The sequence below is a fragment of the Protopterus annectens genome, chromosome 4.part1, assembly GCF_019279795.1.
Source record: "Protopterus annectens isolate FY-2018-M chromosome 4.part1, PAN1.0, whole genome shotgun sequence".
Classification (NCBI taxonomy): domain Eukaryota; kingdom Metazoa; phylum Chordata; order Ceratodontiformes; family Protopteridae; genus Protopterus; species Protopterus annectens.
This window is the reverse complement of record NC_056734.1, coordinates 561,379,298-561,397,134: the sequence shown is the minus strand read 5'-3', so window position 1 is coordinate 561,397,134 and position 17,837 is coordinate 561,379,298. Positions and strand designations below refer to the sequence as shown.

Below are 17,837 nucleotides of genomic sequence, written 5' to 3'. Positions count from 1 at the left end.
GGCAGAACTTCTACATTCAGGCCTGTCCTACTCCTCCATCAAGATACATGCATCAGCTATATCAGCAGAATACAGCTTTGATCCACCTGTTTTTCACACCCATTACTCAGACAGTTCCTCAGAGGAATCAAGAATGTAAAACCTCCAAGGAAACCACCATTACCAGCTTGGGACTTGAACTTTGTGCTAGAAAAGTTGACACTATCACCCTTTGAGCCAGCAGCAACAGCAGACCTACAGCATCTATCGTGGAAAACCGCCTTCCTACTGGCGATAACCTCAGCCAGGAGGGTTTCTGAACTCCAGGCCCTAATGGCAGTACAACCCTTCCTAATCTTCCATCAAGATAGTGTCCATGAGGACTAATCCTACATTCATGCCTAAGGTGGTATCCAGAGTGTCTTTAAACCAGGCAATCCACCTACCTACCTTCTTTCCCAACCCACAAAACAGAGGGGAAAGAATACTGCATACCTTGGATGTACATAGACAGCTACGCTACTACCTGGACAGAACAAAAGTAGCAGAAAAACTGATCAGCTTTTGTAGCCTATGCAACAGGAAGGGAAGGAAAAGCTATTTCCAAACAGACAATCTCCAAATGGATAGGAAATTGCATACGATTCTGTTACTCCTTCCATGGAAAACCAATTCCACAGAACATAAGACCTCATTCTACAAGGGCAACAGCCACTACCACAGCCTTTTTACGAAGAGTGGCAACCAAAGACATTATTGAGGCGGCTACTTGGACCTCCGTGCATACATTTGCCAAGCATTATAATTTACCTCTATATTCCAGATCCCGAGCAGGGTTTGCCACTGCTGTACTGCAAGGGATCCTAAACACACCATAATCTAGTTTCTTCCTCCTCCCCTAGTTGGCTATGGTATTCTACCCAGTTGTTATGACTGCAGATGCATCCATGAAGGACATAGTACAGTTTTGTACCTACCATAAATGTAGATGTCCGAACTGGATAGCATCTGCAGTCAGGATTACCCTCCCTCCTTCCCTCTGTGGTACTCCTAGGGTGTTTACCCTCCTAATAGCTAGCTGGTGGGGAGTCTTTTATGGTGTATTTGTTGTATATATGTACATACATGCTTATTTTTGTGTTTACCACTATCTTTTGGAAACATTGGCATTTATCCAAAATTTTTAGCCTACAAGAGGGCTACTGGCATCTGGGGCAAGAAACACTGAGGAAAATGGCGTCGGCTGATGCCTTTATACCCGAAGACCAACAGAGATGACGTCGGGTGAAGTGCGACATCAGCCGAAGCCGGACCCGGACTTTGGAATCCGGCCGACTGAAGGGCTGCCTGACGACAGGACAACCCAGTTGTTATGACTGCAGATGCTATCCAGTTCGGACATCTACATTTATGGTAGGTACAAAACTGTACTTTCTTTTTTGTAGCCCCATAAGACCACCATGTTTTTTTTTCAGATCAGCTCTTCTTGCTCATTCTCTCATTATTGCTTTTAAATGTAGAGCTGTTGTGACAACCTGCTGTTTTTACCATTATGTTTGAAAGGACTTGATTTTATGCCCAGCGTGTGGACCAGATTGTTTCCTTTGTACAGGAGTGCAACCCAAATTGCTTATGTTGCATGTGTGAAAGTCTGCTTTAATCTGGATGGAGAGTAGTGTTTTTGTAATCGGCATTTCCTCCAAAGCTGACATCCACCATTCAGACAATTTGAATGCCACCCTTAGGCTTCTCTTTCTGGCACTTGAGTCATGATTTCTGATGATGAGAGTGTTATCCCCTTGGTGCATTAGGGTGCCCTCAATTCTAAGATTGAGGTTGTTGGGGTCCACCTACTTGAGGTGACCTTGAATCCTATCAGTACAAGATGCAGGCCTAAGGCATTCAGGTATGGGTGTTTGCCTTATTGCCACTGGACACGTTAGGGTGGGCTTTCATTCCCTTGCTGCAGAAATCTTCAGAATGAGTCTGTCTGGGGCATTAGTCTTAGAGTAATGGAGGAGTGATAGGATGACTACCTCTATATACATCTAGCCAAAGCAGGCATGCAGGAGCTCATGTTTGAAGTCAGGGAATCCCATTTGCAGTTCACCCCCTTGCTCTTTAATTTATTTGCTGCACTCCATTTATTTGTAGAATGCCTGGCTTCAGTAACTAACTACAGAACCCAAGGGGTTCACATCTTGCTTGTACCTGGACATTACCTAATATAGGCATTAACACTGGAGTAGACTGTGGAAGCTCTGCATCTCACCCTTTCAAGTGCTGAATTTGGTGAAAGTTACAAAAGAAGTAATACTTCAGTGCGAAAAAGGTAATGGCAGTGATTCTGGCTATCAGGACTGTGAAACAGTTTTAGAAAGAGTTTTACACATACTTAGAACAACACCACAGTGATAAGATGCATCAACATGGTGATCTTTCTTAATATCTGTGTAAGGTAGCTGAGGGAATATTGTTTCTGGCTCAGAAGGCAGATATGACCCCTCTGGATATACTGTATTCCCTTATTAGGGCAACACACTCAACAGATCAGCTGAGCAAAACAGCAGCTGATACTTTGGACATGGATATTTTTCTAGATCTGGTCCACATGTATGTTGTACTAGAAGTGGGCCTTTTTGCATCTCCAGAAAGCAGATTACTGCAAAAGTTATGCACAAGGATACTCCTTTGAGGAGCCAAGACAGGGGAGGCATCCTCCATCAGCTGAGCAGGCCTGTTTCTGTAAACCTTCCTCTAAAAACCATCCCGTCCTCTGGGTGGTGCAAGAGGTAGTGGAGGACAAGCCAAAAATGCTAATGATGGCTCTCTTGTAGGGGGTAGCACTATTCCTGATATGGTAGGAGTTGAATCTTTAATGCTGCTGAAGCACTTAAACCTCTTGATCTAAAACAAGGGGTTTCTCACGCACCCTAACTTTAAGACTTTAAGGCCAGTGGGGTGGATGATCTAGCTCGTATTCCCTTCAGGCACACTTTCCTGCGAGTTTTCTACAATAAGTGAGTTTAAGAAACTTTATATAAAGCAATCATAATAGAAAAGGTTTTGTGTATTGTTGAAGGTGGTGCCAGGACTGACCCAGTGCCTTGGCCCTAAATTACCTCAGACCTTTTCAGTCATCTTGTATCTCTCTACAGGTGTATGTATTTTTTGTCTGCCTTGGGACTGCCCCCCCCCCCCCCCCCCTCTTTGCTGACATGCCATGCAATTCTTTGTGCAGGTCCTGCACATGAGGTTTTTACATTTGATCTTTCTAGAAAAGCTGACACTGCCCCCTTTGTTCAGCTGCCAAGTATCTCCTGGAAAACTATTTTTAGTGGGCATCACTGCTGACAAGTGAATTTCTAAACTACAGTCTGTAAAATGTCCTTTTTCAGCAGCAAAGACAGTCATGCTGTACACTAACCTTTCCTTCATGCTTGACAAGTAGTGACCAAGGCATCATGGATTTAGGGCATTCACCTCCCTTTTTTTTCCCTTCTACCATACTCGTACTTCCCCATGGAAATGGAAACAGCGTGAATCATGCTTTCTGTGAACTGCATAGGCAGCTGAGGTATATGTACAAATAAAGTAAAACAGATCAGTTATTTGTGCCCTTTTCACATGTTAGGGAGGGCAGACCTGATGTTCATGTTTCACTGTTGCAATTATCACCTGTGGGTTATCCCTGCTGTAGTAGCTGTCTGCCGGCCCGAATACCAGAGTAAATGTTTTTGTGCGCCGCTGCTGCCACCTGTAGTCTGACATCAGGTCGTCAGTACTATAAAGCAAGGCAGCCGACATCATTACATCAGTCTTTCTTGCCGTGGAGCCCGTAGCAGAAGCTGTTTGCATGAGTGCTGGTTAGTCACTACCAGAAGTCGAACTTCAGCAGAAAACGTCTAAAGCTAAGTACCCCATTGGGGACCCTTTTTTCTTGCTCTAACCTATGTCCGAAAAAGGTAACGGTTGTCTCACCTGTGGAACGCAGATCTCACACCGAGACTTTCATTCCTACTGCATCACTTGTTTAGGGCCAGACCACGACGTCCCTTGTTGCCAGTTCTGTGCCCTCTTTAATGCAAGAACCATTCGCTGTAGAGCTCTTTTTGTAGACCCATTATATTTGTATTCCATCTTCGAATTTTGATATGGTGTCAGTCAGCCAGCAATCTGTCAATATTCCAAAAAAAGTAAAGATAGAGACAGGCCATACAAAGCTTAGCCTTCCGACGACGCTACTGCTAAGCAAGTCATCAGTTCTCTGGAATTCAGTGAGGTGCTTTCACAGCTCCTGATGCTCAGCTCGCTTTCTACACAGGCCTCTGCAGAGACCCTTTCCGGAGTCTGGTATGCCACAGAAATCCCCTTAGTCTTCCGAGCCTTTGGCTGTCTCTGCCTCGATTGGGTCTGGAACCCCAGGCACTGGCTTCCAAGGAGACCGCACTACCGATTCTAAACAAAAAAAAGAGTCTTCTCTTCCGACTACAGTTTCTCAGAGACCGGATTCCCTCTGGCCTCAAAGCCAGACTACTCCTAGGAAATCTGCTTCTAGCCCACCATCTTGCTACTGCTCCCCCACCCCAAACTCAAATGCTTAAAATGGCGGAGGATCTCATCTTCCTTATCCAAGGTACTCAAGCCCCCACCCCAAAAAGGAAAATGCTTCCTTCTCCAGGAATTGCCAGACCAAGAGTCTGAGGAATCTGATTATTCTGTCTTTGAAGAGGAACAGCCCTTAACTCTTTGAGGATTCAGATGCAGAGGAATCCATCCCCTCTGCCTCCCCTCCAGAGGACCTTTCCTTTGGGGAAACCCTCCACTCCCTCAGCATTTTCAGTAGGAATCTCGGGACTACCCATAGTCAAAGAAACTACTTGGAGAGTTTCTGGACCTGCCCTAGCACAGACCCCTGGCCATCCCTCCTATTCTAGAAGTGGTGGATGATTTCCTTGAATCCAGCTTAGCCCCTGATGCCCTGCCTCCTGCTCCAGCTAAACCTGACGGGTACTACAGAGTACCGGATTCTCACAAATACCTGTACAGGAACCCTGCTGCAGACCCAGAGGTCATTACACAGGGACCCAAAGGAGCCAAGACTAGTTCTGCCAAGAATACTCTTCTTTCTGACAAAGACTCCAGAGCTCTGGACAGATTGGTTAAGAAAGTATACACCTCTGCAACCTTGGCTATCAGAGCACTCAATTGTCAGTTCCATATGTTAAAATAACACCTTGGAACAAAGCAGAAGATCACTCCCTCTCCTGACGGTGCCATATGTAAAGAGCTGGCAGATTTACTTCACTCTGCTTATCAAGTGGCCAAACACTCTTTGCAATGTGGATATGATGCCCTAGAAGCCTCAAGCAGGCCAGCAGTGAAAGGATCTGTTATTAGAAGACGTGCATGGCTGAATGAACAACCTCTCCCTGATCATGTAAAGTCTAAACATTTTGATGCATCCCTAGATAAGGAACGCCTGTTTTGGGGAAAAAGCAGAAGAGGTGCTTAAAAAGATGGAAGACAAAGCAAAATCTATGCAGACAGTAAAACATTTCTTTCAAGTTCAACCTCCCAGATTCAGCAGAAACTTCCCTTCTAAGAACTCGTCCTTCCTTGCACCCAGGGCCAAAGTAAGCCCTGCAGGGACAGGACATCCAGGCCCCTATCCCCCTGGCCAGCAAAGAAGCAAACAATGGACCACTTCCGCCTCTAAGGCAGGGAGTTCTAAGCCAAGCTTCTATGGTAAATGCTCAATGACTCCCCCTCCCCCTCTGCTCTCCTCTCACTCATCTAAAACTAGCAGGAAGTCTCACCCTCCAAGGACAATTGGGTCTCTGTAACCAAGGACCAATGTATATTAAAAATTATTTCTCAGGGACCAATGTATATTAAAAATTATTTCTCAGGGATACAGATTCTTCAGCGAACTCCCAATTCCAAGAGGGTACCCGGACCCCCCCCCAAACTAGTGGGCAGAGGCGTTAAAACAGGTAAAAACACTAATATCCCAAGGGGTGGTAGAATCTGTCCCTCCGGATGAAACAGGAAAAGGTTTTTACTTTAGACTTTTCCTTGTTCCCAGAAGAGGACACTTGATGCCCCATCCTGGATCTATCCAAACTGAACACCTCCTTGGTGGTCCCCAGATTCAAAATGCTAACCTTGCAGCAGCTCCTGCCTTTCCTCACTCAAAATGCCTGGTTGGTGACACTAGACCTAAAAGATGCCTGCCTCCACATCTCCATATGGGAATCGTGCAGAAAATTCCTGCGCTTCAGTGCAGGCTATCGACACGTTCAGTTCTTTGCACTGCCCTTTGGCTAATCTACTGCTCCCACAGTATTCACCAAATGCTTGGCCCCGGCTATAACATTTGGCAGGCAGAGAAATATACAGATTTGCCCTTACCTGGACGACTGCCTCATTCAGGCAAACAGCAAAGAAAAGTTGCTCCAGGATCCTCTCTTTGTCAAAAAACCCCTAACATCCCTAGGGTTTACCATCGAGAAAAAAATCGAAGCAAAACACTACCAGGAAAATTGTTTTCCTGGGAGCTGTGTTAGACGCACAAACCCTAATGGCCTTCCTATCCCCAGAAAAGCAGAGCTTCCTGCCTCTCTACTTCACCCAGCTGGCTTCCAGAAGTTACCTCACAGCGAGGAAGGTCCTACAAGCCCTGGGATACATGGCATCTTGCATCTTTTCTCATCCCTCTTGCCAGGCTGCACATGAGATGGTTTCAGTGGTACTTAAAGAACCTTTGGTGTCAGCACTCAGTCCCTAGAGACCACTCTCCCACTGGTTGCTTGCATAAGGAACGAATTTCCATGGTTGGGCAGTGGCCTGTGCCATGAACAAGTGTCTTCCCTTCATCCTCCACCCTTCCAGCCAGACCATCACCACCGACGCCTTCGACACAGCTTGGGGCACTCACCTAGCAAGTAGATGTACCCAAGGGCTTTGGAATGCCCAGCAACTTCACTTGCACATCAATCAGAAAGAAGTTATAGCAGTGCAAAACGTCCTACCTTCCTTCCAACCCCATCTCGGGCCAGGGGGTCCTCCTTATAAAAACAGACAACACAGTAATGTGGTACATCAAGCAGGGGGGCACCCAATCTTACCCCCTATGCAGGTTAGCCATGAGTCTATGGCTTACAGCCACCTCCATGGGGCTGCACCTGATTTCTCAGTACTCACCAGAGATCAGCAACACACTGGCAGACCACCTAAGCAGAAACTTAGTAGACCCCCACAAATGACATCTCCACAGAGAAATCTTTCTGCAGATCATCCAGGAGTGGGGGACCCCAGAAGTGGACCTCTTTGTCTCGCACCTCAGCCACCAGCTGCACAAGTTTTGTACCAGGGACTATCGCCTCAGAGCATGGAAGGTGGATGCCTTGACCTTCTCCTGGAGCTCCCTCTTTGTGTACGCATGCCCTCTTCTGCCCCTTATTCCCAAGGTTCTGATCAAAATGAGAGGAGAGACCAAAGACCATTCTCATTGCACCAGATTGGCCCAGACAGCATTGGTACCCCTTACTATGCAGTCTGACCTTACAGCCACCAAAGCTGCTTCCCCTAAGGTCAGACCTCCTGACCCAGGAAAGGAGGAAGGTACTGCGTCCAGACCTACAGACTCTCAAACTTTCAGCATGGCTGATGCACTAAAAACTAGCAAGAAGTCGCTGTTGAGCAAACCGGTCCTGGACATCATCACAGAGTCTAGAAGGCCCAACACAAGAAAATCTTATCCAGGAAAATGGAAAAGATCAAAAGGGGGCAGTGCCTCCCAAACTTCATCCCTCTCATCCTGGATTACTTAGAGTTGCTCAGGAAAATGGAAAAGATTCTGTTCCTGGAAACTATCAAAAGGGGGCAGTGCCTCCCAAACTTCCATCCCTCTCATCCTGGATTACTTAGCAGAGTTGCTCAATAGTGGCCTCTCCTTCTCTGTTAAAATCCATACCTCGGCCATTTCTGCCCATTATGAATTCAGATCCACCCTTCTTCTCACCCTTTTGATTTAGCAATTTCTCAGTGGGGCTTCTAATATCAGGCCTCTCAGAAGACTACCTACTCCTCCCTGGGACCCGAATTGTGTGTTAGAGAAACTAACCTTACCTCCTTTCGAACCTGCCGCTTCAACATAATTGAGATACCTCTCCTGGAAGACTGCCTTTGTACTAGCTTGTCACCTCAGCCATAAGGGTCTCAGAACTTCAAGCTCTCATGGCTATCGAGCCCTTCATAATTTTCCATGCAGACAGTCTCCCTGAGGACTAATCCCTCTTTTTTTTTTTTTTTTTTAATGCCCAAGGTGGTATCTGACGTGACCCTTAACCAGGCCATACACCTTCCCACCTTCTTTCCCAACCCTCAAAACAAGGAAGAAAGAATTCTACACTCACTAGACATACACAGACAACTCTGATACTATATGGACTGCACTAAACCACTCAGAAAAACTGACCAGCTTCTGGTAAGCTTTGCCCAGGGGGAGTAATGTTTCCCTCCCTGCACCATTTTCTTCCTTTTATTCCCTGGTGTCCCTTTCAAGGTAGGGCTGATATCCACCCATTGTTAAGCCTTAAAGCCCTTCCAGTCTTTCTCCTTTACAGATGGTCATGATGTCCTTCAAGGATGCATCTGCGGTCATAACATATGGGTTGTCCTGCCTCAGGCAGCCCTTCGGTTGGCCGGATTCCAAAGTCTGGGTCTGGCCTCGGCTGATGTCGCACTTTCCCCGACATCAGAGCGACTGGGGTATAAAAGCATCAGCCGACGCCATTTTCCTCAGTCTTTCTTGCCGCGCGGTGCCCGAAGCAGAAGCTGTTCGCAAGTGCCGGTCGGTCAGATCCATTGAATTCAGCTACCGAAGACTTCGAAAAAAGTTGGGGACTCTTTCTTGCCTCAGCGGATGTCAGACAAAGTAAATAATTGTTTAACTTGTGGGAAACAAATACCTCATAAGGATTTCCACTCCTATTGCCTTCATTGCTTAGGCCCAGACCACGACGCATCGTCCTGTTTAGCCTGTGCTTCCTTCAACCGACGAACTCTTAGACGTCGGTTGGAGTTTGCAGAGGAATTTTTTGGAGCCGCTTTTGATTATAAAATGCCTTCGGAAACTCCGACTAAGCGTATGGTCAAAAAACGCAAGGAAAAGGACCGACACTCGCGGCCCGCGGTTTCGGCTGAAACCACGGCTAGGCCTACCGCGAGTGTCTCTGTTTCGGCCGAAACAGAGTCCTCGGCAATTCCTTCTTCCGAAACCATACTTCCGACCACTGAGGCCTGAGAGGCCCCGTCTAAGTCAGCTTCAGAACTACCTACCGAAGCTAGTGTTCAGGAATTGTCCGACACCATACCTTTGGACATTTCTACCCCTGCACGTAGGGCAGCCAGGCCCCCTGCTTCCATGTCCATTAAGGCCTTTTCAAGGGCTAAAGCTGCCAAACTTTCAAAAGCTTTGCCTGCCAAATCTACCTCCCAGAGGCCTTCCTCTAGTTCACAGATCCTCAGCCTTGCTGAGGACCTTATTTCCTTAATTAGAGGTTCACAACCTCACCCAGACAGGGCCTCTCAACCTCCTCCAGACAAAAGGCCCAGGACTGACCCCTCTGATCCACACTCCTCAGATGATTCCACGGATGGATCTGAGTTGTCAGACCACCAGGAAGGGGCTTACTTGCCTTATGAGGATTCAGATGCAGAGGAATCTATCCCTTTGGCCTCCCCTCCTGAAGAGTTTTCCTTTGGTGAGACTTTACACTCCATGAGAGAGCATTTTCAATGGCAAGGTCAGGATTTCTCTGATTCCAGAAAAAGATTAAGGACCTTTTTGCATTTGCCTCAGCATAGGCCCTTAGCTATACCTCCTTTTCTGAATGTAATTGATGTGTACAATGATGTCAGTACAGCCCCTGATACTCTCCCTCCGGCCCCTGCCAAACCTGACAGATACTACAGGGTCCTGGATTCTCATTTCCATTTGTATAAAGCCCATTCTGCAGACCCAGAAACTATTTCTCAGGGCCCTAAAGGGGTTGCGGCCGCAACTGCCAAAAATCCTCTACCCTCTGACAGAGAGTCCAGAGCTTTAGAGAGATGGGGAAAGAAAGTGTATACTTCTGCAACTCTTTCTGTCAGGGCATTAAACTGTCAGTTTCATATGATACAGTACCAGGAGTATTTGTTAGATGAACTGAATAAGAAACTTTCTTCTCCTGAATCCCTAGACCGTAAATCCCTTCAGGATTTGGTACACAACTCACAACAGGTTAGTAATCATTTCTTAAAATGTGGCTATGATGCACTGGAGGCTTCATTTAGATCAGCTATGACTGGGGCAGTTATTCGTAGGCATGCCTGGCTGAAGGAGCAGTCTTTGCCAGACCATGTCAAAGCTAAACTCCTGGATGCTCCAATGGAGAAACAAAATTTATTTGGCTCCTCTGCTCAGGAGATCTTAAAGGTTGAAGAAAAGGCAAAGTCTGTGCAAACAGTTAAAGATTTCCTGCAAGTTCAACCACCGAGGTTCAGCAGAAACTGGCCTACTAAGAATTGGTCCTTTCCAGACTCGGACAGAGCCCAGAGAGGCAGGAACAGGCGCCCTAGAGGCAGAGGTCAATCGAAGGGCTCCTACAGAGGCTGTCAGTGGCAGCCTGCCAACCAGAGGAGTAGTGCAACAGCAACAACAACAACTACTACACCAGGACAGGGTCAATGACTTAACTCTGATTCTGCCTACCAGGGATCAACTAGAAGCACCCTTGGGCGGAAAGCTGGCCTTATTCTCAAAAAACTGGCATTATATCACAAAGGATACATGGACACTGCAAATAATAGACAAAGGATACAGGTTCCACTTTCACACTTTGCCAAAAAGAGGCGGAATGCCAAACCTTCCACCAAATCAGAGGGCAGAGGCTTTAAAACAAATCAGCAATTTACTTCAGATGAAAGCTATAGAAAAGGTACCATGTTCAGAACAAGGCCAAGGATTTTACTCCAGACTATTCCTTGTACCAAGAAAGGAAAATCAATGGAGGCCTATTCTCGACCTGTCCACACTGAACACTTATCTCATTGTGCCAAAATTCAAAATGCTGACCCTACAGCAACTTCTTCCCATGTTGGGCAAGGAGTCTTGGCTGGTGACTCTAGATCTCAAGTAGGCATACCTGCACGTCCCTATTCGACCATACTGCAGAAGACACCTCAGATTTCTTGCAGGATCAGAGCATTATCAATTCTCAGCATTGCCCTTTGGCTTATCTGCTGCACCCAGAGTATTCACGAAATGCCTGGCATCAGTAATTGCACATTGCAGACTACAGGGAATTCAAATTTACCCATACCTCGACGACTGCCTAATACAAGCGGACAACAAGGAAAATTTGATAAAGGACTTGGCCTATGTCATACGCCTACTGCAGACCTTGGGATACACAGTCAACATCCAAAAGTCAAGAGTAGTACCATCCCAAAGGATAACCTTTTTGGGTGCAGATCTGGACACTACCACCCAAATGGCCTTTCTCACAGAAGAAAAACAAAAACAACTTCCAGATTACTTCATGATTCTGACAAGACAAACTCAGCTTACTGCAAGGAAAATCCTGCAGGCCCTGGGTTACATGGCATCCTGCATAATTCTAATACCGCATGCCAGGCTACAAAAGAGGAAATTACAATGGTACCTCCGGAGTGTATGGTCTCAGCACAGTCACAGTTTAGAAACCATGATACCAATCATTCCATGCCTTCAAAAGGAATTCCTGTGGTGGGCTCAGGCCTGCCAGTCCAACAGAGGGGGTTGCCTTTCAACAAACCAAAACCAAGGCAGACCATCACCACGGACGCCTCAGACCGAGGATGGGGAGCACACATGGAGGACAAATGTATCCAAGGCGTATGGCCTCAAGGACAGCTAAGCATGCACATAATCCAAAAGGAAATGCTGGCAGTGAGGCATGCAATAGAGGCATTCAAACCCTTCCTCCAACAAGGACACCTGCTAATAAGGACAGACAACACCACGGACATGTGGTACATAAACAAGCAGGGAGGCGCACATTCCTACCCTCTATGCCGGATGGCTATGAATCTGTGGGAACTGTGCCTGAATCTCAATATCCAACTACAGGCCCAATTCGTGCCAGGGAAAGAAAATGCACTGGCGGACAGCTTAAGCAGAACTACCATGGATGCACACGAATGGATGCTGCACCCAGACATTTTCCAACTCATAGCAAAGACATGGGGAATGCCGGAGATAGATCTGTTCGCCTCCCCACTCAACAATCAACTAAAGACATTCTGCTCAAGGGCATACCCACCCACAAGCTTGGAGGGTGGAGACTCTCTCTTTCAGCTGGAAAGCCCTAACAGTATATGCTTTCCCACCTCTCCCATTGATGTACAAGGTTCTACTGAAGATCAGGGAGGAACAGCCAAAAGTGATACTAATAACTCCGGACTGGCCAAGACAACACTGGTATCCATTATTGAGAAGCATGTCTCAGGCAAAATCATGGCCTCTCCCCCTATGGCCTCTTCTTCTGACGCAGAACAATTTCAAGACCCTGCATCCCAACTTGAAAACATTGCAGCTAACTGCCTGGAAAATTCCTTAAATCCCTATCAAACTATTTTATCTCAGAGGGTGAAGGACATTATCCTGGAGGCTCGCAGCCTTCCACAAGGAAGACATACTCAGCTAAATGGAAGAGATTTCTCATTTGGAGCACATCAAAGGGCACAGATGTCACAGTGGCAAACCTAACACATATCCTAGAATACTTAGCAGAATTGTTCCACAATGGCCTGTCCTATTCTTCCATTAAGATTCATGCTTCAGCAATTTCAGCAGAATACAATGTGGATCCACCTATCTTCTCACACCCTCTCCTCAGACAATTTCTGAGAGGGATCAAAAATATTAAACCTCCAAGAAGACTCCCTCTACCTGCCTGGGATCTCAACTTTGTGCTGGAGAAACTGACACTACCTCCTTTTGAACCAGCAGCATCAGCGGATCTACAGTTTCTATCTTGGAAAACTGCATTCCTTCTAGCAATCACTTCAGCAAGAAGAGTATCTGAGTTACAAGCATTAATGGCAGTGCAGCCTTTTCTTATTTTCCACCAGGACAGGGTGTCACCAAGAACCAATCCTACTTTTATACCAAAGATAGTATCTAGGGTATCCTTGAACCAAGCTATTCACTTGCCTACGTTCTTCCCTAAACCACAGAATAGAGGGGAAAAACTTTTGCACACCCTGGATATACACAGACAACTACGCTACTACTTGGACAGAACAAAAACTAGCAGAAAAACTGACCAACTTTTTGTAGCATATGCAACTGGGGTGCAAGGAAGAGCAATTTCCAAACAGACAATTTCAAAATGGATAGGAAATTGCATTCGCTTTTGCTACTCCTTTCATGGAAAGACAGTTCCTGAAAATATCAGGCCTCACTCCACAAGGGCCACGGCCACCACTACAGCCTCCTACGGGGGATGGCTACCAAGGACATTTTAGAAGCTGCTACTTGGAGCTCCGTGCATACATTTGCCAAGCATTACAATCTACTTTTATACTCTAGATCCAGAGCAGGGTTTGCAACTGCAGTCCTGCAGGGGATCTTAACTACACCATCCTTTTCTTAGTACCTCCTCCCCCAGATTGGCTATGGTATTCTACCCATATGTTATGACTGCAGATGCATCCTTGAAGGACATAGTACAGTTTTGTACCTACCATAAATGTAGATGTCCGATAGGTATGCATCTGCAGTCAGGATTACCCTCCCTCCTTCTCCTCTGTGGTATTCCTAGGGTGCTTACCCCTCTTTTAGCTAGCTGGGGGAATCTATTATGGTGTATTTGTTTGTTTATACATGTATATAATTTGCAAATGTTTGGAACTTTTCAGCATTTATCCAAATTTAGCCTACCTAGAGGGTACCTGGCATCTGGGTCAAGAAAAACGGAGGAAAATGGCGTCGGCTGATGCTTTTATACCCCAGTCGCTCTGACGTCAGGGAAAGTGCGACATCAGCCGAGGCCAGACCCAGACTTTGGAATCCGGCCTACCGAAGGGCTGCCTGAGGCAGGACAACCCATATGTTATGACTGCAGATGTATACCTATCGGACATCTACATTTATGGTAGATACAAAACTGTACTTTCTTCCTCAGGCTGACTCTGTGTCCAGTGAAACATGTTACTAAGGCCCTTCTGTTTGAATATCCTGATTAGGGTCCACTTCATACTAGGGACATTAAGTGTGTTCTGGTCTCAGATCTCTCAAGTAGTAGGAACCAGAGCAAACTAAAGATGGCAGTAGCAGGTGTCCCTTTTATACTGATGGCTTGCAGGTGTGAAGATGTCTGATCAGCCAGAAAAGGGGAGGAGGCAGTGTTCTGGAAGTCATACAAGTGGCAGTCATGCAGCAGAAGTCCCTAGAAGTTATCACTGCTGCAGCATTGGGTATACTCTTTAATATCTACAGTTATGGAAAGTTCCTAACAATTTTACTTCCAGCCACTAGATTTAAGCAGTGGAGAACCTCATTTTTTTCTTCCCCCATACACTGTTCCAAATCTGAGGGGACTACTGTTTTGCACCCTAACCTAGCTTTAACGTCTCACTGGGACTGCTTCCCACCCAATATTCTGCTTATACTTCATGAAACCAGAGAACTTGTAGTTAGGAAGTCGTATATGGTAAAATTTAAATAGGTTATACTTGTCTGCTTTGTGTACCTCTCTGCCTGAAGTTGCCTCAACTCAGTAGGCTCTGGGCTACCATATTACCTTAGTATGAAAAGAGAGTAGTGTAATCTAGTATTAAAGGACAATTTATTGCCACATTAGTTTGCTTTCTGTCAGGTACTGTTGACTGACAACCCTGAATTTAATTTGTCCCAAATGTTACTTAATTTTAAATGACAAAATAGATTCTAACATTGGAAGCTTTTGAACTTGCCAGTAATCTTATTCTGGTGTTTGAGAACATTTTTTTTCCCTCTGGTGTTTTTTTGCCCCTTCATGTAGAATTTCTGAACTGTAAGCCTCAGCATATACAATGCTCTGTGTAATCTTCCAAAAAGAGAGACTAATGACTAATCCATTTATTCCTGGGGTTGTCTCATCCAGAATAATCTAGCTGCTCCTCTTCAAACCCAGTGTGGTGAGGCTTGCACTTGGCTACAGAGATACCAGGAATAACCAGACTTCATGCAACAAGAGCTGCTCCTTATTTCCTTAAATCAAGAAAGGAAAGCAGACTTGCATCCAAACAACTTTTTTTTCTAAATGATTGGCAAATTGTATTGCCTAATTTAAGTACACATTGGAAAGAGAGAGCATGCAGGGGACAGGTTAAGGGCTCATTCCCCTGAGACAAAAGCTGTCTCAGTAGCCTTCCTTAATTTCCCAGCCCAAAGTTTCTGTAAGCAACTTGGACCACTCTTCTGACCACTTTCTGGCAGTCAAGTTAGATGCTTCTTCAACGAACAGAGAGGGCTTTGCCCTTGCAGACATTCTGGCTTCCCCATCCTAGGCCTATGGTGAAGGTTGGTAGTGCTGTCATGTGTCCATCCACTCTGATTCTTTATACTGCAGTGAAAGTTTAATGAGCATAATAGGGCTCTGTGATCAAGTCAGGTTTGAACACAGGTTGGTGAGCTGATCACACAGCTATTTCTTTTATAATTACACCAAAGCTAGGGTATGTAAGTTGCAGTCAAACAGCAGTTGCCAGACCAGAGTCTTTTCCAACTGTTATTGTGGCTAGATAATTATAATGATGTAGATGTCGTTGTACTATAGTATGGCTTGCTGGTGAGTAATCCGTTGGAATACTGTTTCCAGTTCACATTTTCAAGAGGTCATCGCTAATGGAAGTTATCTGGGAGGATCACAGATGGTGTGGGACAGGACTGTTATCTTTGATATGCTGACAATAGATTGTGTGTTCGGATTAGCAAAGGAGGGTAGGAAGAGCATTGAATGGGTGTGGTCTACATGATGGATTGTTTAGGTGCGTTTAAAGGAATCATGGAATAGAAAACTTAGCTACAGCTGGTAGGTGGTGGAAGATTATTTAGGATGGCTGTGAAGTTTTATGCTGTCGGTAAGCTAAGGCAAATAGTATGCCAGAATGTATTTTTACTGCTGTGGATGATAAAATGATGTTGAGTCAGAACAGCTTCAGAGGGAGGGGGTGCTGCTAGGTGGTGGAGGGAGGAGAGTGAGGGGGTGCTGCTAGGGGGTGGAGGGAGGAGAGTGAGGGGGTGCTGCTAGGGGGTGGAGGGAGGAGAGTGAGCGGGTGCTGCTAGGAGGTGGAGGGAGGAGAGTGAGGGGTGCTGTTAGGGGGTGGAGGGAGGAGAGGGTGCTGCTTGGGAATGGAGAGTGTCAGTGGTGCTGCTAGGGAATTGAGGGAGGAGAATGAGGGGTGCTAGGGAATGGAGGGAGGAGAGTAAGGGGTGTTGCTCGGGAATGGAGGGAGGAGAGTGAGGGGTGCTTCTAGGGAATTGGAGGGAGGAGATGGGGGTGCTTCTAGGGAATGGAGGGAGGAGATGGAGTGCTGCTAAGGGATGGCTGCTCTACTGTAGTAGACAGCAAGTCGACTAGTGTTCTTCATTTGACTTCATCTGTATGTGGATAGAACTTGTGACTAATGTGAGCATTCCCTGAGATAGCTGGTAAAACTGTGCAAAGTATTGTAAAAAATGCACTGCATTGTGTATTTGATTATGATTTTATTTTAAATGATGTGCTGTTTTGTGTACATTACAGAATGTAGAATTCACCATGGGAGAGGATTCTGAAATGTCAAGTAAGAAGGAGCTGTCTATGGATGAACTGTGCAGACATTTGGATAAACTGCTTAAAGAGAATGCAGATAACCAAAGAATATATGATTGGATTGAGGTAATAAGACTTGAATATGATACCTTTTTCAGCTGTAGAAATACTATGGATTTATATTTATTTAGAGTAATATTTGTTGGTATGATTGACTGAGGCATGCTTTTATTAATCATATGGTTATTTGGTGAGGTTTGGGATATTTTGGTTTTGCAGAGGTGATCATTTTCAGTACATTTTTCATCTAGCATGGTAATCTTGTGCAACTGTTCCCTACATGAAGCACTGTGGTGTCAGAGTATGTTCCTTATTGTAGTAAGAATGGAAACGGTTAATCCAGTGGTAAATGCAAATGTAGAATTATTTTTTTTAACCTAGGAGGCCCCCTGCACGTAGATGAACCCACATTTCTGTTTGCCCCTGAAGACATATCTGGGTTTACTTTACTTTTTTCTCTTCTCACTCAGGACTGGTCAGTCAGCTGTTTTTAGGGCAAGAAAAATGCAGCTGTCCCAAGACACAAGTCTGGCTTGCATAAAGGAAGGAAACTTATCAGTTTCTAATGTACATTTGTACTGTATGTTGTGAATGCTTCCAAACTGACTCAGTAAAGCAAGATCATGTGTATGTGGTAGGCAGATTCCCCCTTAAAAAGCTTTGTGAAGCACTTTATTCAGAATTTAGTATCTGTCAAGCATCGTGAGTTCTCTGACATAATTCTCATTTTCCTATACTTGTATTCCACAAAATATTTTGGTATTCCTATTCTCTACTGTGTCTGACATTAGAGGACCCACTTTAGTGTGAGTTGGTGGTCTGGATTAGTCGTCTATCTCCTGCAGTCTGGTAATTGTGCACCTGTGTTGTTCACGTCATACTTGATAATTCTGTGGATAAATAGGATTATCCGTGCCCATCACCCACCTTCTGTTTTTGCTTGTGCAGTTCAAGTCAGGATTTCTG

The 17,837-nt window shown here is 45.5% G+C and overlaps 1 protein-coding gene across 1 annotated transcript in view; it reads left to right on the top strand.

Annotated features, from left to right (window-relative positions):
* Nucleotides 1-17,030, top strand: part of LOC122801252 (eukaryotic translation initiation factor 4 gamma 1-like) — a 2,968,223-nt gene extending 2,951,193 nt beyond the window's left edge. Inside the window, exon 28 of the mRNA XM_044070804.1 lies at nucleotides 16,803-17,030. Within this exon, the coding sequence (XP_043926739.1) occupies nucleotides 16,803-17,030 (228 nt within the window). The remainder of the gene's footprint in view (nucleotides 1-16,802) is intronic.
* The last annotated feature ends 807 nt before the right edge of the window (nucleotides 17,031-17,837 follow it).